Source organism: Carcharhinus amblyrhynchos, chromosome 25 (genome assembly GCF_965287045.1).
Source record: "Carcharhinus amblyrhynchos chromosome 25, sCarAmb.v2.hapA, whole genome shotgun sequence".
NCBI classification, from domain to species: Eukaryota; Metazoa; Chordata; class Chondrichthyes; order Carcharhiniformes; family Carcharhinidae; genus Carcharhinus; species Carcharhinus amblyrhynchos.
The window spans coordinates 40,770,004-40,795,288 of record NC_137348.1 but is presented as its reverse complement, the minus strand read 5'-3'; the positions used below and the strand labels follow the sequence as shown (position 1 = coordinate 40,795,288).

The following is a 25,285-nucleotide window of genomic DNA, read 5'->3' as shown; positions in this document are numbered from 1 at the left end:
AACATTACAGTGCTTATAGGGCTTTTATGAATTATTTAATAGCTGCTTAGTTCACCCTGTGAGTTAGGATTACAATAGAACGTTTAATTGTTTCACAGCTCTGAAGTTTTTTCTACTCAGACTTTATAAAGGGAGGGGGAATTGACAGTGACATAGTGTATGTGTCCTGATTGGAGTCTTTAAACTGTTGCTGATGGCATTCTTCATTGTATTACAGTCTGAGCGGTCAGTATGTGAAGCAAGGGAAGCTGGGTGCAGCGATTCTTGGAAACCATGCTTCTGCAGAGGTGGGTCTTACTGATCAGAGAAAGTGGGGGTGCTGTATGATGTGGTCTTTTCCTTCAGTCGGTGGTGGAATGAGTTGTACAGTTCTTTTTGTTGTGAGCTGATTCTTTTTCTCCTTCTCTGCCCCCTAAAGTACAAGATTCTCCTATATGCTAGCCAACAGAAACGCATTGCTGCTGCTCGTATATATCCGACATTCACTTTTACTGTGAGTAACTATTAGTTTGAAGTATGTGGCTTTATTGAATATGGATTGTTACCTCCTGACAGGTGATTTGTTCATTACACAGGGTTTAAAATTCAGTCCTTAGAAACATCTTTCAAAATGTATTATTTCTGTTAATAGCTTCATTGGGTGCTGCTTCAGTGGAGTTACTGAGATTGATGTGAGGAAGTTGGATATAAATTAGTATCTTGGTACATCAGTTTCAAATTTGTGCAAGTGGATGAAGAACGTTGGGGTTTCACATAATCTTTGGTGTAATGTGTTTAACTTGCAGTATTTATTAACAAAAAACTCATCTTGGTCATTTGATTCTTTTAACTAAACTTTTTCATTTAAAATTAGTGAGAGTCTGATTATGTCCCTTATACTTGCAGTTTATATTTAAGTTGACTATGGCACTGAAAGCATGTTGGGCTCTCCCATTGGTTGATGACCTGAGCTGCTGTTGGAGGCTTGATCTGAACAGAGTTTTAGGGAAGTGGCATGTTCCTATCCAATGTCATTTGTTCCTCTTGTTCAACTTTATAGAGTGAGTTAGTGTTTGTAACTTCTGTATTTGGGATAGTTGTGTAAACCAGATGATTTTTAGACCCCACTTTTTTTTGTCTTTGTATACTTCAATCCATTCCCCCAGTCCTGACACTTCATTCCTGGAAGTGTGAATAGATTTTGGGGATGGTTCTGCAATTGCTGTTGGTCCAGTACTTTAACCCATTGATCATTCTTACATGTGATCTCTGAAAATGATATGGAGATGCAGGGTTACATAAGAACATAAGAAATAGGAGCAGGAGTAGGCCATCTAGCCCTTCGAGGCTGCCCTGCCATTCAATAAGATCATGGCTGATCTGTCGTGGCTCAGTTCCACATTCCCGCCCTCTCCCCATAACCCTTAATCCCCTCTCTTATCAAAACCCATCAACCCGCTTCTTAAAAATATTTAGCGAGGTAGCCTCCACCACTTCAACGGGCAGAGAATTCCAGAGATTCACCACCCTTTGAGTGAAGAAATTCTTCCTTAACTCCGTTCTAAACCGCCCCCCCCCCTTTATCTTGAGGCTGTGCCCCCTAGTCCTACTGTCCTTTCTGAGCGGGAAGAGTCTCTCCACCTCTATCCTATCCATCCCATTCATCATCTTATACGTCTCAATGAGATCTCCCCTCCTTCTTCTAAACTCTAACGAGTACAAGCCTAGTTTATTCAGCCTCTCCTCATAGCTCAACTCCGGCATCAGCCTAGTAAACCTCCTCTGCACTCCCTCCAAGGCCAAAATATCCTTGCGTAAGTACGGCGCCCAAAACTCCAGCTGCGGCCTCACCAATGCCCTATACAGCCACAGCAAGACCTCCCTACTTTTATATTCAATTCCCCTCGCTATGAAGGCCAGCATCCCATTCGCCTTCCTGACCACCTGCTGCATCTGCAAGCTGGGTTTTTGCGACTCATCCACAAGGACCCCGAGGTCCCTCTGCACCGTTGCCTGCTGAAGTTTTTCTCCACGTAAGTAATAATCCTTCCTACCATTATTCCTACCAAAGTGGGTTGGACTAGGGTAAACATGGTAAGAAATCTCTCAACACCAGGTTGAAGTCCAACAAGTTTATTTGATAGTAAAAGCCACTAGCTCTCGGAGCGCTACCCCTTTTTAAGATGAGTGGGAGTTCTATTTGCAAACAGGGCATATAAAGACACAAACTCAATTTACAAAATAATGATTGGAATGTGAGTCTTTACAGGTAATCAAGTCTTAAAAGTACAGACAATGTGAGTGGAGAGAGCATTAAGCACAGGTTAAAGAGATGGGTATTGTCTCCAGAAGGATAATTAGTGAGATTTTGCAAGCCCAGGCAAGTCATTATGGGGGTTACAGATAGTGTAACATGAACCCAAGATCCCAGTTGTGGCCATCCCCCATGTGTGTGGAATATAGCCAAGTTAAAAGCCAAGTTCCGCACACACGAGGATGGCCTCAACCAGGATCTTGGGTTCATATCACTATCTGTTTTGGATTATTTGATTTTAGCTATTCGACTCTGTTTTTCCACCCTTTCCTCCTAAACTCTTGGGGTATTTGGGACCAATTCTTGCACTTTTTACTGGGTGCTCTGCTTGAAAAGGGTTAATTCGATACACATCAGGATGGGCCTGTGAACTTAGCAGTGACTGTGTCTCAGTTCTGGAGCTGCATCATTAAATGAGAAATTCATTGGAAGTCACTGCTAACCCATTTTAATGTTCTTTCTATTCAGGTTCAAACTAATAATTACTGTGTGTTTTATGACGACCAGCGGCAGAATTGGTCAATCATGTTTGAGTCTGAGAAGGCTGTGGTAGAATTCTGCAAACAGGTAATATCCAATTGCTCATTGCGGGGGTATTTTGCTATTTATAATAGCAAAACTTAATCTTAAAAACTAATATAATCTTTAAAAAAAAATTCAGTGGTGGGTGTGAAGGTGTACTCCCAGAGGCTTCTCAAGTAAACAAGCAAACTTTTTGTCGGGGTTGCTTCGTTAACTGCGTGCTTCGAGTTAATCCATTGTACGCTTGTCATAACTAGGAAATTTCTCCTTGAGATTCCATGCACTAGATGTTGATTTATTGTTCAGACCACATTACCCTAACTCAGTAAGGCTGGTCTTAATGTGACAATCGCCGCAGTGGGCAGATTTAAAATGTCAAGACTAGGATTGTTAATGTTTTACAGTTATCATTCGATGGAGCAAAGGAAGGTGGGGTTGCATGATTTAACTAAATTATCTGATCTGTTTGAGTTACTGGTGAGGCCTGAGCTTTGTTCAGTCTTTGCACACAGCGCAAGATTTTTACTCTGAACTCTGTGTGGATTGTTACTTCAAGGTTTGTTTCTCGATTATGAAACCTGTCACATGTAACCATTTAACTACCATGCCTTGTGGGTGAACGGTGCTTTTTTTTGTCTGCCTTCAAACTTGTCTGCTGGATCATCACTCATACAGAGCTAGTCTGGCGCCTCTACCTTTTGTGTGAAGATTTTTACCAGGCAGCATCCTAGAAGCAAACATTTTGTCTGGAATCTTAGTTGAGGTGCATGTCACATCCACCAAGCTCATTTGTGAAATAAATGATATTATTAAATACTGCTTGGCTAACTCACCAAGCCAAACCAACAGGAAAATATTGATGTGTGGGACACTTCATTTTGTCTACTTTTTAAATCAGTGTGCACAGACAAGTTATGACTATTGAAGGTATTTAATCCATTCTTGCTGCCTATTCTGCCCTTTTGAATAAAGAAATTCTTCAAATTCTTAAGTTTTTAAAAAAACTTATCTTGTAAATTGTGGTCTCAGTCCTATATTGGACCGATCAGGTAATTTGGGATTGCCAAATTTTAATTGCATTGAAAAGTGACTTGTTTTGAGTTTGAGTTCTTGTCCATGTGCCTATGTTACTGAAAATCTTAAAAAGTATTTGAGTACAGATTAGTGATGCTAATTAATTTGTTCTTGGGTGATGTGCAAATATGTGCTGTGGGTTAGGTAGAGAATCGGTAGGAGGCTGACGTTGCCACCCCTTATTGTTTGTCCCTGTTGTTGTCTTTGAAGTTTTTTGCTTGGTGACTGTTCTTTAGCATGTGACTTTCACTGACCCTCAGTTTTAAGTCTCTCTTTGCTCCTGCGCAGGTGTGTTTGGCCAAATGCAACAGCACCTCAACATTGGAATCAGTGCTGACCCAGGATCTGATCCCAGGAGAAGGGCAGGCAATCGAAACAGGTGACTCACTGGAAGTGGCCTACACAGGTTGGCTTTACCAGAACCACACATTTGGGCAGGTAGGACAAATTAGAGGTGGAATTCATTCAGTATGATAGCTCAATTCCTTGCTTTATGGCTGCACTAAATTTGTTGTCTGTTCTGCTAAATGTTAAGGGTTGTATTCTACTTAAAAGCAGGCTTGTTAGTCTGATGCTTTAGCCACGAAGTTTGAATTTAAATAGTAGCTGCTAGGTTCTTGGGGACACTGGGTAGTTCACTGATCTTTTAATACAGCCCAGTTTGATGTGATGAAAGCCTCTGTGTTGACTGTAGGGTCTGAGGTTTGGGCAGTTTTGATTCTTTTTTAATTTTCCTTAATTTAAAATTTAAAACATGCTGAAAGGATGAATGTATAATCCCAAAGATCACAGAGTTACTAGTGTAGGAAATAGAAACCTGAACACTGGTGCAGTAATAGTTGCTGTGCTGAGGCAATGTTGGGAAGAGCAGAAGCAGCTTCACTCTGCATCGTAGTGCATTTATGTCCCAATATGACGTTGCAAAACTTGTTTACTCCGCCCAGCTTTAATTACCATTCTCTCACCGGTCTGCATTTGTACTTCCATGTGTGCAGTGTTAGAAAGGAAGGACAAACTTGCATTTATATAACACGTTTCATGATCTCAGGAAGTTCTGAAGTGCTTTATAGCTAATAAAGTATTTCTGAAATCATAGAAACCCTACAGTGCAGAAACAAACCCTTCAGCCTATTGAGTCTGCACCGACCACAATCCCACCCAGGCCCTACTCCCATATCCTGACACATTTGCCCACTAATCACTCTAACCTACACATCCCAGGACACTAAGGGACAATTTTAGCATGACCAATCAACCCAACCCGCACATCTTCGGACTGTGGGAGGAAACCGGAGCACCCGGAGGAAATCCACGCAGACACAAGGAGAATGTGCAAATTCCACACAGACGGTAACCCGAGCCAGGAATTGAACCCAGGTCTCCAGAGCTGTGAAGCAGCAGTGCTGACCACTGTGTTACCATGCTGCCCCGTAGTTATTGCTATAATATAAGAAACATGGTGATCAGTTTGCACACGGTTCCTGTTAGTTTTATTGATGTTGAATGAGGAGGTAAATATTGATTAGTACATTGTGAAGGTCCTCTCTTTCCAGTCTTTAAATAGCATAGGATCTTTTTGCATCTACACCAGAGACTAGATAGAGGCTTAGTTTGTTTCCTATGCAAGATGACATTTCAGTAATATAGTGAAGTGTCAGTGCAGACTTTGTGTTCAAATATTTAGACTGGAACTTGAACTCATGCCTGACTGATTTGGCATAACACTGCCCCAAGGCTGATACTTTTTGTCAATTAGCATTGAAATGTTTGGAGTGCATGGGTGGCATTTAATCAAATGGCAACTTTGTGGTGGGAGGGTGATGCCAACACTGGAATTATTCTCCAACTTAGCACTTTAGTAAAGCAAAAACCACTATGGTTTATTGCTTTATTGACCTGTGATTGATACCAAAACTGGACAAGCTGCCAGATTTAGCATTACTTACATGTGCTACATTCATTTGGGGCAGAAGTCAATGCAATAGCAGTTGTGCTGAGGAAAATGGATACAAATTTGCTGCAGTGCATTGTTTGATGCCCCTTGTCACAGTTGTTCTTTCAACTTTGCTATTTTTCAGGTTTTTGACACAAATGTAAACAGAGACAAGTTGCTGCGGTTGAAAATAGGATCTGGGAAAGTGATCAAGGTAGGCCCAAGGTCTGTGGACAGGATGCAAATAGAAGGCCTGGGGTGGGGTTGGTGCTGAAAAGAATGGGATGTGAGTTGGGCATGGATAACGTGGGGTCGAGTGAAATTTGAATAGGCTATGGGATGTAATCTTGCTATGCACGTAAAATAATCAAAATAATGTCATAGTCTCAAGTTGCAAATTTGAGTGTTCTGTAACAACTGCAGAGCAGTTTCATGCATCCTAGTGTGCTTTGTTTTGTTACCCTCCAGTTTTCCTTTTCTTTCCCCCACACGTTGACTTTCCATCTCACCCCTCCCATGTCCCTATATCATGGTCATTCTTGGCATTGAAAGTACGTTTTGCCAACACTACTGTTGATTGGGTCTTCTTGTAGTCATTATGCTCCTGTCTGTTTCTTTCCATTTAATTTTATGAATTCTAGACAATTCCCTTCCACTGAATTAACTTCACTAGCCTTCTGTTATTTGGCATGTCCCTTATCTTTTTTGTACCCAGGAATGTAACATTTGCTGTCATCCAATTTATGACCATATCCCCAAATTCTACATCTTTGAAGAATCTCTGCAAGCAACTGGCTAGGTAAAAGCAAATTACTGCAGACGCTGGAATTTGCAACCAAAAGAAACTGTCTAGGTGTGGGCTCTTGTTTAATTTTAATTCCAATAATTTATTCTGTACAATCCTATCTGTATATTAATGCCTGCAGTTTCCAGCTTTAATGTAGCCCATAGCTTTAATGCTATGTCCACTGAAGATTAAAACCAAGATATTTGTTGGCAATCCTGCCACATACTTATCCTCTTGTTCTCATTTTATCTCAATCTGATTTCAATTATCCATTTCTTCCTCCTCTCTCCTCCTTCTGACCTACCATGGGCTTTTGACCATTGACCCTTGACCCTGAGGTTGTCTGCAGTTTTCTTTCCACCCATTTTGTTTTCTTAAATGTTTTTTCTCTATTAGCTTCAGTCCTCAATTTAGCCAGCGCCTCTTCCCTTGCCTAAACCATATTTTGATTAATACCTTGACTACACCTCTTCACACCCCACATTCTGTAAGGCTTCCATCCCATTCTCTCAGTTCCTTCACCTCCACTGCATCTATTCTTATGATGTCACTTTCCAAAATAGCACTGTTGATGTGTCTTTTTTCCCTCGGTCACAGTTTTCCACCCACTGTGATTGACAGGGTTCTGAACCGCATCCAAAATTGTAGAAAGTGATACACTGTCCCTTTACCTCCTCCCTGCTCACCATTCCAGGTCCTAAACACCCCTTTCATGAAGCAACACTTCTCATGCATCTCCTTCAATCTGACCTATTGCGTTTGCTGCTCCCAATGCAGTCTACTCTACATCAGAGACCAGACGCAGACTGGGTGATCGCTTTGCTGTACACCTGCCTGTCTGCAAACAGGATCTTGACCTTCCTGCCATTTGCCACTTCAATGCACCCCCCTGCTCTCCTGTCCACATGTCCGTCCTTGGCCTTTTGCAATGTTCTAGCAAACCCCAACGCAAACTGGAGGAACTCATCTTCCGATTGGATACTTTTTACAGCCTTCTGGACCGAACATCAAGTTCAACAACTTCAGCGTATGAACTCTCCACTCCGCCTTCACCTCTTCTCCATTTATTCTATTTCATTTTGTTTCCTCTCATTCATCCATTTTATCATCCTTCTTTCTCACTTCCATTTTTCACTTCTCTATTCCTGCTCCCCTTGCTCTTAGCTCTGATGAAGGGTCATCTAGACTCAACGTTGGCTTTTACTCTCTCCCCACAGATGCTGTCAGACCTGCTGAGATTTTCTAGCATTTTCTGTTTTTGTTTTGATTAATACTGCTTGTCAGCTGTGATTTGTAACATTTTAGAAGGCTTCCTTTTGCCTTTAAAGAGGATGTACCTGTTTGGCAATCCACTAATTACTTCCTTGAATGGATTCCAATATTAATGATGATTCTTCCTTTCTATTTGTGTCAAACCTTCCTCGTTCCTTCACAATAAATCTCAGTTGAACCCAAGGTCATGGTTTATGTTGCCTACACCCTGCCTGACCTCAGCAATGAAATCTGATGAGCGATTCAGTCATATTATTGTCACTATTCCAAAATGGACTTTTACTTTTCCCTTTGTTTTCTGGATGTGGGTGGCATTTATTGCCATTCCTCTGACATGGTTTGCTAGGTCACTTGAAGGCCATTATGAGAGTCAGACATGCTGGTGTTGCTTGTAGGCCAAACCACAGGATGGCAGGTTTCCTTTCCTAAAGTCGTTAGTTGAACATATTGGACTTTTAATAATAATCAACAGCTACATGGTTATTTTTACTGATACCTGCTCTTTATTTCCACAATAAGCTGTTGGGAATTTTTTGCTGAGCTTTGTAACTGGTGTATTTTGTAGGGCTGGGAGGTTGGGATGCTGGGAATGAAGAAAAATGGGAAGAGACTGATGGTCGTACCACCAAGTTTGGCGTATGGATCACAGGGAATAGCAAACCGGGTTCCACCTGATGCGACGCTGATCTTTGAGGTGGAGGTTAAAAGGGTGAGTGTCTATTGAGCTGGCTTATTGAGCAATCTGATAACTGAATGTTTGGAAGTAGAGTTTTCGCCCCACTTTGGGATGAGACTAAACCATGTCCAGGTTATCTTAGGAATAGAGAGCCTGGTAACTTCTTCCATGGTGGTTGAATCATCGTGTATGGAATTGTCACCAACTTTGAATACCTGTTGCTGAGATTCCATTTGATGAAGATTGTGGATTTAGTGGCAAGGTTCAGTTTGAATGTGTGAGCAAAGAATAATATAGAGCAGTTGATGGGTGTGGGGTAGATGCATGAATGGAACAAGTTATCCTGAAAACTAGTGATCTTGGACAACATAAGAACATAAGAAATAGGAGCAGGAGTAAGCCATCTAGCCCTTCGAGCCTGCCCCGCCATTCAATAAGATCATGGCTGATCTGTGGTGGATCAGTTCCACTTCCCGCCCTCTCCCCATAACCCTTAATCCCCTCTCTTATCAAAAACCTATCAACCCGCATCTTAAATATATTTAGCAAGGCAGCCTCCACCACTTCAACAGGCAGAGAATTCCAGAGATTCACCACCCTTTGAGTGAAGAAGTTCCTCCTCAACTCCGTTCTAAACCGCGCCCCCTTATCTTGAGGCTGTGCCCTCTAGTCCTAATGTCCTTTCTGAGCGGGAAGAGCCTCTCCACCTCTATCCTATCCATCCCATTCATCATCTTATATGTCTCAATGAGATCTCCCCTCCTTCTTCTAAACTCTAACGAGTACAAGCCTAGTTTATTCAGCCTCTCCTCATAGTTCAACCCCCTCAACTCTGGTATCAGCCTAGTAAACCTCCTCTGCACTCCCTCCAAGGCCAAAATATCCTTGCGTAAGTGCGGCGACCAAAACTGCACACAGTACTCCAGCTGCGGCCTCACCAGTGCCCTGTACAGTTGCAGCAAGATCTCCCTACTTTTATATTCAATCCCCCTCGCTATGAAGGCCAGTATCCCATTTGCCTCCCTGACCACCTGCTGCACCTGCAGGCTGGGTTTTTGCGACTCATGCACAAGGACCCTGAGGTCCCTCTGCACCGTTGCGTGCTGCAGTTTTTTGCCATGTAAGTAATAGTCCTTCCTACCATTATTCCTACCAAAGTGGACAACTTCACACTTGCCAACATTAAATTCCATTTGCCAGTTCCTTGCCCATTCGCCCAGCCTATCTAGATCCTTCTGCAGACTCTCCACACCCTCTGCACAATTTGCCGTTCCACCAATCTTGGTGTCATCAGCAAATTTCTATACCATACACTCGGTTCCCTCCTCCAGATCATCTATATAAATGGTAAATAGCTGAGGCCCCAGCACTGACCCCTGGGGCACTCCACTAGTCACCAACCGCCAATCCAAATAGCACCCATTGACCCCCACTCTCTGCCTCCTATTTGACAGCCAATCCCCTATCCACGCTAAAGTGTGGCTTTTCTCTATAAGGATTTCATTTTGTGTATCCTGACATTTCGAGATCAACTGAAATATCATAGAATGGTTACAACACGGAATGAGGCCATTTGGTTCCGTCAACTTTATGCTGCATAATTGCATCGATAGCTGAACTAAACACTGATCGATGATCATTGCTCCCTCAGTTAAGTGAATCAGTGTTGGGATAGGAAAGTGATGTTTAGATATTTTAGTACTGGAAAGCTCACTTGGTTACTGTCACCTCTGTCGTAGGTAAAATTTGCAAGGGAATCTGGGTTTGACAAGCAGAGTACCAGCTCTCATGATTCAGTTGCGTCTTCACCAGCCCCAAGTATAGAGAGCCTGGCCATGGAAACTTCAAGCCCAGCACCAGCGTCTGTGCCTCCAAAGCCTGGGTATGAAATGTGTGGCTCACTGTTTCTTCTGTTTCTTTTTGACTTAAATTTCCTCATAATTTAGTTAAAGTGTCTTTTTGATATGATTAGGGTTGGTTTTCTATCTTGACAGTTTGGGAGTTCCTTTTGACAAAATGTGACCCATTGCTGAACCTTTCTGTGAGAAAGGACAGTATAAAAGTATTAAGATTCAGGCTGAACTGCCGCATCTTGTTGTCTAATATAAAGACAGAAAATGTTGGAAATATTCAGCAGGTCTCACAGCGTCTGTGGAGGGAGGAGCACTGTTAGTATTTAGGCCTTAACACCTTTCATCAGAACCAGGAAAAGCTAGATAGGTTTTAAACAAGCCAAAGGGAGGAAGGTGGGAAAAAGAACGAAGGGGAAGTTCTGTTATAGGGTGGAAAGGGTGGTTAAGTGACAAGGATTACTCATGCAGGGCCAAGAGCACAAATAAACAGAAGATGTGCTCTGAACAGATGTGGATTGCAGACTGATGAACAGTGCTGTCAAAAAGAAACAAGAACAACAAAGATAAGATTGAAACATGCCAAAAAATAGGAAACAAAATGGGTGCATGGGTTACAGTTAAACTCAGTGAGTCCGGAAGGCTGTAAAATAATTGAGAGATACAGTGCTCTTGCTTGAGCTTATGTTGAGCTTCACTTCAGTCAGAGATCATGGAGGTTTAGCATGACAGCAAGATGGGGAATTCAAATGACAGGTAGCCGCTAGCTTGGGATCATACTTATGAACTGAATGGCGATGTTCCACAAAATGGTCACTCAGTCTTGCATATGGTCTCTGGAAGGACCATTCGGTAGGGCAATAATGGCTAGTCTTGCCAGCGATGCCCATATCCTGTGAATGATTTTTTTTTAAAAAAAGGTCCTGAATTCGAAACACAAATATTGTGCTTTTTGTCAGAAACTTGTGCTGCAGGTTTTATTACTGCCAGTACTAGTAGACTTGATAAAGCGGTGCAGTAGTTCAGCACCTCTACCAGAATGCAGTGGTTCGGCTCTTTGTCTTGTACAATTGCCATGACTTGTGTCATAGGATTCTACTCCTCGTCAATGAGGACTGTCTGCTTCAGTGTGCAACTGTTTGTTCAGCATGCGTTTGGTAAAATTGAAGCTACGGGTTTGTGGCTTATCACTAATTTCTGTACTTGACATTCCTGTTCCCCTTCAGTTTATTTGGGAAAAAAGCTTTCTGGATATTATTGCAATGCAGTGAATTATCAGAAATATTTTTGGAGATGACGAGGGATAAGGCTCATCTTTAAAAAGCTGTTAATAAACATTATATTCCTGTTCTTCAACCTTTTCAGAGAGCATGCGGTGCGGGCCAAGTCCAATTCACTAAGTGACATGTTGGCTGTGAGTACGAGTTCCACTTGCTGTTGTTGCACTGTGACCCCTGCCTGCTTTTCAGCTATCTTTTCATTTTCCCTTTGGGTTTCAATTGCCCTCTCACTTGCTTTTATTTCCTGTACTAATCCTCAATTGGAAAAGCAGTCAGTTGCTGATCTCTGCTACAATTGATCTACAGGAATGTGTGGAAGAGCTGCATCCAGCGCTCTTTCCTCTGTGGCCTTTCTGTAACGTGATGTGACTGATAATGGACACTCGGCATGCGGAGAGTTGTGGATGTGAATGCATGATCAGCCACTTCATCGTGTAGGACTTTGATTTGCTTCAGTCGTTATAAGCTGAAGACTTTGTGACCCACCCATTCCACTTTTACATTTCCAGTAGCGAACTGGAAATTTAGTGCTCCCAGAAATAGAGGAGAATTTAAAAAACTGTCTTTTCCTTGTTGCTTACAGTTAAAGGCAATTATTGTCCTCCTTTCCTAGAATCCAGACACCACTAAAGCAAAACTAATTTCTCGAATGGCGAAGATGGGTCAGCCAATGCCATTTCTCACTGGAGCCCACTCTGCACAGTCTGACTACAGTGACTCGGAACTTGAGGTAAAAATAATTAGTAACATCCACACCTGTATTTGTCTCTGTATTCTCTGTACAACAATGTTTCAGTTAACTGCTTCCTGCTTTGAATGAGGTTTCTGTTTGGCTATAAGCCCAAAATAAGTAAGAAATCGCATGATGTATTGCAGCAAACTCTATACTTGACTACTTAGGATTGTGTAAATGTAGTCTAATTGCTTGGATAGTTTTAATGTATACTTTTGAAGCCTAGATGGCAGCCTAAACAATATTTTACCATCTACAAGGTACACTGCAGCTACTCAACAATGCACCTTCCAAACCCATCACCTCTACCACCTTGAAGGATAAAGGGCACGGTAAAGCACTACGCACAGGTTTCCTCCAATCCCCACACAGTCTTGACTTGGATTTATATTGCCATCCATTCACTGTCACTGGGACAAAATCTTGGAACTCCCTCCCTACTTCTAGGTATACCTACACCACGTGGGCTGCAGCGATTCAAGGATGTCACCCCCTCCCTCTACTCTCTCGGTAATTAGGGATGTAATAGATGCTGGCCTAGCCAATGAAAGCCAGGATGTGGGTTTCAAGAATAAATTTACACAAAGTAGAGCGGACATCTTCAAGACTTTATTGTTCCCTTCTATTTGCTGTAAATATGCAGATTCATTATACTTTTGCACTTTTTTTCTAAGTGATTAACAACTCTGTGATCACTATGGTTTATCCCTTGTAGGGTTAAAATGATGGCCTCAGCTTCTCAGTCTTTACCCGGAGGAAAAGGCAGTTTGGCAGCCAATGACAATACATTACAGACGCAGAACATGTTAAAAATGAGATGGGCGGGGGGAGCACTTATTGAATACTGGGGGGGAGGTGGGTAGGGTTCAGTGGCTCTTGCCACAAAACTGGAAATTCCGTTCGAGGTCAATGGACCTTTTACGTGGTCCTGTCCACCCCACTACGATTCCTGTAGCGGGCAGGTTAGGAAAATTACACCCTGGGTATTTCTCACCTAGAGCCAAAAGGGATAAACCAGGTCATAAAACACTTAATTTATTATAGGCAATAGTTCAGACATGATCTAAATTAATGATGAACTGTGAGGGTTTCACTACAAATGCTGACTCCACTAACCTGTCCTAAATCCTGACAGACGAGGTCAACTATCCAAAAGCAATTGTGGATCATTGAACAAAATGCCTTTTCATGTATTGATACATCTCTTTGGGTAGTGTTTATGGCAAATGGGATGTTGTGCTGCTTCGTAAGGACTGGTGTTTGAGCACGTAGTACACAATGTATTATTCTGTTAAGCTGGAGCTTTGTCACTTTTAAAGACCACAATGCAAGCCCAAGTCACTGAGTTTAATTGTTCTGTGGTCAGGGAGCTTCGCAGATTTTTAGTGGTTTACTCCATTTGGCTCCAGGTGAGAAATACCCAGGGTGGAATTTTCCCATCCAACCCGCCATGGGAATTGTAGTTGGCAGGACAGGACCCCTAATAGTCCATTGATCTCCAGCGGGAATTTCCAGTTTTGTGGTGAGTGCGACCAAATCCCAGCCCCCTGCCCCCAGTGTTCAATAAGTGCTCCCCCCGCCCATCTAATTTTTAACATGTTCTACGTCTGTAATGAATTGTCATAGGCTGCCAAAATGCCTTTTCCTCTAGATAAAGACTGAGAGGCTGAGGCCTTCACCATAAGCTGCAAACTCTCCCACCAATTCCATCTCCCTCCCGAGCCACTGTCTCAGGCTGAACCATACTGTCCACAATCAAGGTGTTCTATCTTGGCATCAGAACGTATCTCCTTCCCAAGATAATGCCTGTCTACTGTCATCCTGATTGGCAATTCCATCCATACCTCAACCCAGCTGCTGCTGCTGCAGCCTGACCTTGTCACTTCTGGATTTGTCTATTCCAGTCCTCTCCTGGCTCACTCCATGCTCCAACTTACTTAAGTTTCGATTTCATGTTAAACACTGCTGCCTAAATACTATCCTGCACGAAGCTCCACTCATTGATCATTCCTGTCTTCCTCAAAATTCTTGTTACAATCTCTTCATGCCCTTAATCCTTGAAATGCTTGTACTGTCCTTCAATCCTGCAGCCACAATCCTCTCCCCCACGTTGCCAAACTCTCCATGGCTCTGATTTTGCCCATTTTTGCAACCCCCAAAAACCTCTGGTGAATCACCAAGGGGCATACCCTGAAATTCCTTGAGCAAATCCATACAATATTCTATCCTCTTCTTGACAGCCTTGTTAAACATTCTCTTTGAACAAAGCTTTTGTTCACCATCTTTTAAATCCTGTATTTGCTTTAGTCTCTTTTTTTGATTATGCCTCTGAAATGAAATGTATCATTAACTTGAATTTATATAGCACTTTTTTTTGTGGGTATCCTTAGTATAAGATAAGTAAATCCCAGTTTTCAGAATCCAACTTTTTTTTTAATCCAGTTATAAAAAATTATTTATGGTATAAAAAGACCTGATTTGGTCACCTTTACCATCTGTATCTTCGTGTATCAGATATAATCTTAGTACTCCAAACACCAGGGCATAACGAGTTGTTGTGGGCTTGTATGGGTGATTGCAGTTCAGCACATGTTCTGCTATGTCCTTAATATTCTGTATCATCCCCGCAGGATCATTCATTGCGGGCTGCCCCACTTGCTGCTCCACCTGCTGCTCCACCTTCTGCCCCATCATCCGTTCAGCATACTACACACCCTGTTCACAATCTGCCTGCACAGCAGCCAGCACCAGGTAAGGCATCTGCTCAGTTAACTTTGGCCCTCTCTGCTAACACACTGTCATAAGTTTATCACAGTTTGAACTTTTATGTAGGTTTAGTTTCAACTGGGGTATGTATAAATTTTATTTGGATCAATTGATCAAATTAATTTGAAAATAAATTTGAATATCAATTAATTCAAATTAGTATTTTAATTAGTATTAATTGAATACAAATTGTTCTTGATATTCAATTGACACATTGGCCTGTTGTAAAGCCACCATTGCTAATGTGGCAGTTGCGATCTATAACAGGTTGGAGTTTCAATCTGGAGTATCTTTCATCTTCTGTTGCTGAATCATGCCACACTGGCTATTCACTCACTACTGGGCAGCTACTTCTTAAAAGTTTGCCAACTTAATTTTGCATTTCAACTGCTCTTTGTCATTCCTTACAGACTTATTACTTTCTTAAATTATCACCAATTTTCTGTTTCTGTATTAACAGTGTCTGTTTCCATGCACCCGCCATCCTCCGCAGCGTTAATGCCAGTCACTATGTCTGCACAACAGGGACTGCCTGGCAGTGGACATTCCTTCCAGGTACATTGCAATATCTTCCATCAATATTTGGGCTTAAGTAAGCAGAGGTAAGGGGTAAAACTTGTTGATCCCAACTTTTACCTGAACTTAGGACTCTGAGATTTGTTACTAACTGGTGTGCAGTAATCCAGAGTAGTTTCAGTTTTCAGTGACTTGAAATTTAAGTTGAATTTATCACATCACACAAACACGGCTACAAGAGCAGGTCAGAGACTAGGAATACTCCAGTGAGTAACTCACCTCCTGACTCCCCAAAGCCTATCCACCATGGGAAATAATATTCGCAGCACACAAATGCTAGGCGATAACCATCACCAATAAGAGATAGTCTAACCACTGCCCCTTGACATTCAATGGTTTTACCATCATCGAATCCAGCACTATCGACATCCTTGGGGTTACCATTGACCAGAAACTCAACTGGACTCACCACATAAACACTGGCTATAAGAGCAGGTCAGAGGCTAAGAATACTGCGGTGAGTAACTCATCTCTTGACTCGCCAAAGCCCATCCACCATTTATAAGGCACAAGTCAGGAGTGTGATGGAATGCTCCCCACCTCTCTGGATGGGTGCAGCTCCAACAACACTCGACGCTTTACACCATCCAGGACAAAGCAGCCCGCTTGATTGGCACCACATTCTGCAAACATTTAATCTCTCCACCACCAACGCTCAGTACACACTGCTGCTACTATTTCCAAAATGCACTGCAGCAATTCACTTAGCACCTTACAAACACACACACTTCCATCTAGAAGGACAAAGGCAGCAGATAATTGGGAACAACACCACCTGCAAGTTCCCCTCCAAGCAACTTACCATCCTGACTTGGAAATATATCATTGTTCTTTCACTGGGCCAAAATCCTGAAATTCCCTCCCTAACAGCATTGCACGTCAGCCCACAGCACATGGACTGCAGTGATTCAAGAAGGCAGCTCACCATCACCACCTCATGGGCATCTAGGGATGGGCAATAAATGCTGGCCAGCCAGCAACATCCGTGCCCCACGAATGAATAAAAAAAAGCTGAATGAACCTATTTCAAGTAGCTGTGACTGTTAATTTATCAGTGGACTAAGGACAGGAGTAGGTGGCAACCATGCAGTACAATGAAGAATTACCACTGTCCACAAAACAAGGAAACAACAAGTAGCTTTTATCATTCACTTTTTATAATTTTACACAAAAAACTTGTGTTTTAAGACCATTGGACGTCTTGAAAGTACTTTATAGGTAGTGAAGAAATTTTGAACTGTGGTCATTGTAGTAATGTAGTAAGTATGGCAGCCATGCTCTGCACACCAATTTGCAGTGCGATAATGACCAGATAATTTTTATGATTGAGGGATAAGTATTAGCCAGGACATGGAATCTATTGCATCCATCTGAGTAGGCCAGTGCAGTCCCAACCGAGTACAAATTAAATCATAGGGGATAGTAAAATTAAAGATGTCTGAATTTTTCAGCAAATTAAATCCAATAAATGATAAAACATTTCAGTTAACTTCCCTAAAAATAGCTTGCATGTAATTTTTGGTTATAGTAATTAGCTATAGTTTATGAAGGGTGGTGGGCATCACTCTCCAGGGTAGAGACAATTTGTTCCATATTGAGCACAACATGGCACAAATGTGGGGCAAGGCAAAGAGTCAGACTTCCATTACTACCACTATTGGGATGGGTATTGAATCTGCCTTGTTGGCGGCATTCTGCACTGCACTCTAGCCATTTAATAAACTGAACTAACTGACTCTAAAATGAAGTATATCTAAGTACTGCACTAGACTGTCAACCATGATTTTTTGTATTCAAGTCTTGGAGTGGAATTTGAACTGGGATCCTGTGACTCAGAGCCACAGTGCTACCAGCTGAGCCCAGGTTAGCAAGTGGAAGTAAAGACTGGTACATACGTGTGGGGTTGACTGGAAGCCAAAATATAAAGTTTAAGAAGAAAATAATTTTAAAACCCTGTGGGATTTTTATCACTGAATGAAGAAATTTGGTTTTCCACAAATATAAAATTTAGCTATTCAGCTAATTATAAACTTACTCTGCCATTAATCCCATTTCACCTCCCTCAATGCATTTTTTTTTCAAATGGTGTAAGAAGTGAAAATTTGCATCAGTTCAATGATTGTTAAATGATTCACATCTGCAACAACATAAAATGGAACACCCTGTGGAGGAACAGCAAATCACTGATTTCTGCATTTTAACTTGCACGTGTGTAGATGCCAGAAGTTATTGTCGGTTTCCCAGAATGATGATGGAGAACACTGTTTTGTCGTCATTCCGCAAAAATCAAGCCCCAGACCAAACAAAATCTTGCACCAAGATATGTAAGGAAATACCAGGAAAGCTTGATCAATAGGGAGAGAATTCCAGAGCTCAGAGCCGAGACAGCTGAATGATTGAGCAATTAAAATCAAGAATACACAAGAGGATAGACATAGCAGAAAGTGGATATCTCTGGGTTATAGAGCAGAAGTTACAAAGTTGGGGCGGTCCAGTGTCTAATGCTAGTATCTACTTTTGTTTGAAGCATTTTTAATGGGGCAGTGCCTCAAAGCTTTCTGCTCATTCCTGGGATATTGAGCAAACCTTTCCTTGTGTAACGGTATTAATATTCTCATGTTTTAATTTGCCAGACCATGGACTATGACTTCACCCACTTTAACAGTGAATCAGCTTCACCTATTTGCATGAATCATAGTCTGTGGTCACTGATTTCTGATCCAATACAAGGTTTATAAAGTCAGAAGGATGTCTGCCTACCCAGCTAACGGAGAAGTCATGTCACTAACTGTGGAGGGTGAATTGAAATATAGAGGAAATTTGGCTTTTTTTTAAAGAAACAAAATTGCACAATTCATTATCTTTTCTGTAATGCAGCCATATACAGGAATATCCTACGGTTACCCACAAGGTCATGCTGCCCAGACCCAGATTCAGACAGTTGCGCCGATGTTCCCAGCCCAAACGCCCCAGTACCAAGGTATGGATGTTGTGTTTGTACCAGGCACAGCAATAATCAATGGCGTTTTCTGGTTTATGTAAGATTCTGGAATGAATCTTAAATTGTAAATCTTTTATTTGTAGCATGAGTAAGTAGCACTTTGTGTAATCTCCTTTGCAGTTCTGCAGACATGGTTGCTCAGTCATAGACCCTTCGGACCTGCACTGCCATTCATTATGATCATGGCTGATCATCCAACCACAGTAACCTGTTCCTGCTTCCCCTCCATCTCACCTCCCCCTTATCCTCTGATCCATTTAGCTTCAGTAGCTATATCTCACTCCTTGAAAACATACACTTTTTTGGCTTCAACTTCTTTCTGTACTAGAGTATTCCACAGGCTCACCAGTCTGAGCAAAGAAATTTCTCCTCATCTCAGTCCTAAATGGTCTACCCGCATCATCAGACTGTAACCGTTGGTTCCAAACTCTCCCACTGTAAGTGTCCTTACTGCATCTACTGTTTAATCCTGTTAAAATTTTATAAGTTTCTATGAGATCCACTGTCATTCTGAATCCAATCAATACAGTCCTACCATCCCAGGAATTAATTTGGTAAATCTTCCCGGCACTTGCTTCGCCATAAGAACTCACTCGTATAAGGAGACCGAAACTGCACACACTATTCCAGGTCTGGCCTCACCAAGGCCTTGTGTAACTGCAACAAGACATCCCTGCTCCTATACTGAAATCCTCTTGATTTTTGAAAGCCAATGTACCATTTACTGCCTTCCATGCCTTCTGCAACTGCATGCTTGCTTTCAGCAACTGATGTATAGGGATACTCCGTTCCTGTTGTATGTTTGTCAATCTATAGCCATTTAGCTAATTATCTGCCTTCCTGTTTTTGCTACCAATCCACATTATACTGCCCGTACACTTGCCCACTCACTCAACTTGTCCAATTCACACTGAAACATCTCTGCATCATCCTCACAGCTCACCGTCCACCCAGATTTGTCATCTGCAAATTTAGAGATATTAAATTTGATTCCCTCACCTAAACTATTAGTATACATAGCAAATAGCTGGGGTCTCAGAGCTGGTCCTCCAGTACCTGACCAGTCACTGCCTACCACTTGGGAAGAGCTCAATTATTTCTACTTTGTTTCTTGTCTGCCATTCATTTTTCTATCCATCACTACACTAGCCCCAATCCCATACTCTTTAATTTTATATGCTAATCCCTTGTCGAAAGCCTTCTGAAAGCCCAAATAGTCTGCATTCACTGGCTACCCCTCATCAACTCTACTAGTTACACCCTTGAAGAATTCCATTAGATTTGTCAAGCATGACTTCCCTTTCATAAATCCATGCTGACTGTCTAATCCAGCCACTGTTTATCCAAGTGCTCTGCTATTAAATTTCTTTTTGATAAACTCTTGTGATTCTTGCGTTTATTGATTATTTGGCTGGAATGTAGTGGGTGAGGTTGTGTTGTGCACTAGTACCTGTCTTGCACAGTGAGTCTCCATGCACAGTGCTTGAAAGGAATTATATTTATGGGACCTCCATGTCCAAGGTGGTATCTTAAGCAATCGTTATTTGCTGTCCTGCACTCCATTCAATGGAGTAGCAAATTCAAATGGGAGGGTGGAATGCTGTTGTGTGTTTAATTGTGGAAAGTTGATCTCTAATTTACATTGCACAAATTCGCACTTTGTAGCTTGCAGAGTAGCAAAAACGTTCCAACGCTCTTCGCTGTGCTTCTTCTCTGTTTGTAGCTGCTGGCGATGTCACTTCCTTTATGATGACGGAGGCTCGGCAGCATAACACTGAGATTCGATTAGCTATTAGCAAGACCTCTGATAAAATCGACCAGCTTTGTCTTAAGGTGGGTTGCTGGGGGAATCTTCAGCCTGGCGTGTTATAGCAACTGGCACAGTGGTTAGCACTACTGCCTCATAGCACCAGGGACTCGGATTCAATTCTCGGCTTGGGACACTGCCTGTGTGGAGCCTGCACATTCTTCCCGGGTGCTCTGGTTTCCTCCCACAGTCTAAAAGAAGTGCTGGCTAGGTGTATTGATCTGAACAGGCACCAGAGTGTGCCGACTACATTTCATTGCAGTGTTAACGTAAACCATACTTGTGACTAATACATTTAATTTTAACATGTGGTTGAGCATGTTTAACACACAACTCAAGTTTATGTCCAGATCAGCACCCTAATTGACCATTGATGACCAAATTTTTTTTTTGCGTAGCCAGTAAATGTTGCTCTTGTTTGTTACTTGCTGTTCCCTTCACTGTTATTGGGTCAAGATCCTAGAACAACCTTTTGTATAAAACTTGGTGTGTGTAACTATACTGGATGGCTTGCAATGCGACAAGAAGGTGGTTCAGTACCATCTTCTTGAGGGCAATGAGGGATGGGCAACAAATGCTGTCTGTGCTAATGACGCTTAATCCTATGACCAAATAAAGTCCAAGACTGAAGAATTAATACATTTTAAAATGCTAGGTGAACGCAGAATTGGGCTTGGATATTGCAGCCTTCACAGCCAAATGGGCTGGTGCTTGCTATTGATACAGGGACTATCGATGACGAGTATTGGGGTATGGGAGATCAAATGCAGAGTCAAAAATACAAGCTTGATGTATAATAAATAACATGTTGTGTGAGTGTGAGGCTGCAGGTAGAGGAAAAAGAGTTAATAGATAAAAGAGACATAGCCCATCTTGGGAGAATACAGTGAGGCTGATATCTGTTCTTCCATGTCACAGGTGGAAGATTTGCAGAAGCATGTGAGTGGCCCCTCATTGTTCCCAGGCATTTCCTCAGTAACAATGGAAACTAGCATGATTATGCACAACATCCAGAGAATTATCCAGGTAAATGCAATTGCTGTGTGTCTAGATGTTGCATTTGTGGAGAGTGCAGAGATCAGCTCCAGTTGAGCATACTGTGGTGTATCCAACTGCTTTCTTCCTGTTACAAGATGTAAGGAAGGATGTGGAGCCCTCACAAAGAATCAGACAGTTGCCTATAATGGAAGTCCACATCAAGAAAATTTAACACTTTTTTTTCTCTGAAGGAGATCATTCGGCCCATTTTGGCTGCACCAGTTCTCTGAGCAATTTACTGACCAAAAACCTGCTGATGTTTGAATTGATTGTCCTCATTCCTTTGGAACATTGACTTGCCATCATAATCTTCTCACCATCTCAGTCATCCCTTGTGCATCAGCACTTTCCTCTAGTCTGTGATTTAAGTTAGTTTATCATGCTGCCTCATTTGTGTATATTATTCTACACTGATACAGTGATGTCTATATCGTACCATTTGTTTCCTCCCTTGTACCTAGCAAATGATTTGTAGTCCCCTATATCCCCTCCCACACAGCCAATCTCCAACCAGCTCACCTGGAGTTATGAATTACATAACACTGTCTGAACCTGCAACAAAATATTGAACAAGTTACTAAGAGGTTGGGCTGAGAACTGTGCATCGTGGACTGTGTCCATATTGCACAATGTTAGTGTCCTGATGTTTTTTAACCAGTTTAAATGGTCACTGATATTTTGAGTGTTAATGATCATTGGCCATGTGTCCTGCTGTGCATGTTAATGGACACCAATGCTGGAACTACATCCCTGTATATGTTACACTTAATTTGTACTGGGCACTGTCATTGCACTCTAGTAAACGTGTTAATGGTCCAGAAATATTAATAGCACCTGGCACTATTTTTTGGGGGTCAGTGGTGATGGTACTTTGCTTTGATGCAGGTGTTAATGGACACTGGCACTCAGTGAGCGGAAAGTATTTCCATGTACTTGGTAGTTTGTATTCTGTTTCCCTTTTCCATTCACTCTGATCTTTGCAGGAAAATGAGAGACTGAAACAGGAAGTATTTGACAAAAGCAGTCGGATTGAAGAACAGAATGGGAAAATCAGTGACCTGATCCAGAGAAACCAAAGGTACTGCAGTAGAAATCAAAACTGCTTAGGTTTCAGTGTGAGGAAAGTTAAAGGGATTTCAGGATTATTGTCCATATCTGTTTACTGCTAACTTCTATCAGAGTTGCTAATTAATCCAGTAGGTTCAAGCCTGATGATTTGATGATATAAATCTGTTGCAATTTTGTACTATGGCCAAAAATAGGATTTAACAGACCAAGATATTGTCAAGCACAGTAATTCAAACTTCGCCCTGCCTTCATTCTCGTTAGCTGTTCTCCCTCACTTATTTACATTCCCCTTTCCTGTTTATCTGTCTCCGTCTTGCAGATATGTTGAACAGAGTAACCTGCTGATGGAACAGAGGAATGACTCTCTGATATCCTCAACAGAGAATAATCAGGCTCGCATCCTGCTTGCAGAGCAGGAGAAGGTGAGATTCTTTATCCTACACCCATGTAAATGAGTTAAAGTTACAGTGAAGCCGAGGTGGATTCTTTGAGTTTGAGAGGTGGCGTTGAAGTGGGGTGGATGAGTAGCTTATTTGTGTGGTATAATGCAATATTCAATCAAAAAAACCCAATTAAGATTCAGATTGTGACACCGTATGGACCCTTGAGTGTACTGTTGCAGAACACAAGAAGGAATGTAAAATGCTGAGAGTCCATTTGGAATAAAGGTTTATGATATTAGTGACTGTATGCTCTGGCTTTGCTGATAACATCTTGGAAGTACCAGGCAAGGTCTTTATGTTTTTCTGTGGCTATGGGGCCCACAGCACAAAACTATCCTCAAACACTATAGGATGGTAATTATGAATGAGACCTTGAATAGGACGAGTTGTGTAATGTTGAGGCAGAGTGGACGGAGCTGAACTGTGCATACAACTTGATGTGAGCTGGTAATGCTTGGTGCTGAAACCAGGTGTCTGAAATGGCAGGTGGTGCATCTTGCATCAGCTCTCGCACACAAAAAAAAAATTTGTCTTGGGATTGACAATATTTTTCCATTACTGGATACTATTATTTAGAGGACTTCCTTTATGGTTAGACCCTGCCAATGTGATATCTCTTTTGTGATGTCAGTAAACCAAGTACAAGTGGTTTCTGAAATGTATTGCTGTCTCTACTCAGCTGGTTGAGAAACACCCATGTAAGGTCATTCTAGTTGTGCTGTAGTCATTTGGGACATTGTGCAAACTTTTCTCAACTCTATTCCGTGTAGTTTCCATGCAGATAATGGTTTGTGACTACACGTTTGCTGTAACTGTTGAAGCTGATTTCCAAGCGTAATCTGCAGAGACAAAGTTATTCTGCCTTTGAATGAAGTTTCATCTCCATGTGTAAATGTCTGATTCATTCGGAGATTGAGATTTTTTTGTTTTGTTTCCTGTCTCATTGCATTGTTAATTTCCTTGGCTGCTGCTACCTTCAGTCGCAAATTGTGCTTAAACTGCCAACTCTTGTGTGTTGTGAAACCTGAGGGCAGAACCCATGGATGTTGTAGAATACCGAACCAATATATTCTAAAAGTAAATTCTGTACACTTCCTCTCCTCATCTGAAGATGCCAGGGTGCAGTCATGCAGGCATCAGTAACCCTCTCTGGGGCGGGGGGGAGAAGAGTGATGTACAGCATGTTTTTAGTTGGCTAGTTAAGCATGAGGGCAGCTTTCAATCAGCATTAAAGTTTATTTATTAGTGTCACAAGAAGGCTTGCATTAACATGGCAATGAAGTTACTGTGCAAATCTCTTAGTTGCCACATTCTGGCACCTGTTCAGGTACACTGAGGGAGAATTTAGCATGGCCAATGTACCTAACCGGCACATCTTTCAAACAGTGGGAGGAAACCCATGCAGACACTGGGAGAACGTGCAGATTCTGCACAGACAGTGACACAAGCTGGGAGCCGAACCCAGGTCCCCAGCAGTGCTAATCACTGCCACCGTGCCGTCCATCCTATCCTCATTGGATAATGCACATGCAAGGTACTCTGGATATCAATCATGAATGAATCTTTCTTTTCTGTTGTTGTGTGCTGAGGACAGTTCCCTTTTGCAATTTCCTGTATCAAAACATCCAGTTCTTGATAAGGAAAGTCAGTGTTTATTTTGTGCTTAATTGCTTATTCAATAACCCTCGTTCTTTGCTTATTCAAAGACTGCAATCTCGGGCGCATTGAGCTGCAAATCAACTGAGATAGTTTTATGAAAGGCATACTCTGTGCTGAGCAACCTAAAACCTGATGCCAGGTCAAACTGTTCTGGGCTCCAGGAACTTGTTATTTGCTTGGACACAATTGCACAAATGGTATGGGTGTGGAGTTCTGCTCAGTGTGTTGTGCTAAATGCCAAGGTTGGTGTGTTATATTATGTGTTTGAAAGCTGCCAATGACGTTTGGTGAGGAAGCATGAGTATGGGAATGTTTTAGTGACTGTTGCTTTCATACAAGTCTTTGTGCTCACTTGCTATTCTCTGTATGTGTGCTTCACTTACTGTCAGTCTACTTTCTCTTCCCAGCTTGCACTGCCAGTGGAGTTGGCAAGAGCTCAGGTGAGGAGCCCATCTTGTGCTTTGTGTGTGCTTGGCATCATTTTCCACCCTGTCTGGGTTAAGTTGG

The 25,285-nt window shown here is 42.0% G+C and overlaps 1 protein-coding gene across 1 annotated transcript in view; it reads left to right on the top strand.

The window, feature by feature from the left end:
• The window catches only part of LOC145358396 (FK506-binding protein 15-like), a 77,690-nt gene that overhangs the window by 20,300 nt on the left and 32,105 nt on the right, over positions 1–25,285 (top strand). The window contains exons 4-19 of the mRNA XM_080212431.1: positions 218–287; positions 419–493; positions 2,762–2,860; positions 4,178–4,327; positions 5,968–6,036; positions 8,447–8,590; positions 10,297–10,439; positions 11,773–11,821; positions 12,301–12,417; positions 15,051–15,171; positions 15,647–15,741; positions 18,640–18,742; positions 20,487–20,596; positions 21,489–21,596; positions 22,592–22,686; positions 22,996–23,098. Of these exons, the coding sequence (XP_080068557.1) occupies positions 218–287; positions 419–493; positions 2,762–2,860; positions 4,178–4,327; positions 5,968–6,036; positions 8,447–8,590; positions 10,297–10,439; positions 11,773–11,821; positions 12,301–12,417; positions 15,051–15,171; positions 15,647–15,741; positions 18,640–18,742; positions 20,487–20,596; positions 21,489–21,596; positions 22,592–22,686; positions 22,996–23,098 (1,651 nt within the window). The remainder of the gene's footprint in view (positions 1–217; positions 288–418; positions 494–2,761; positions 2,861–4,177; positions 4,328–5,967; positions 6,037–8,446; positions 8,591–10,296; positions 10,440–11,772; positions 11,822–12,300; positions 12,418–15,050; positions 15,172–15,646; positions 15,742–18,639; positions 18,743–20,486; positions 20,597–21,488; positions 21,597–22,591; positions 22,687–22,995; positions 23,099–25,285) is intronic.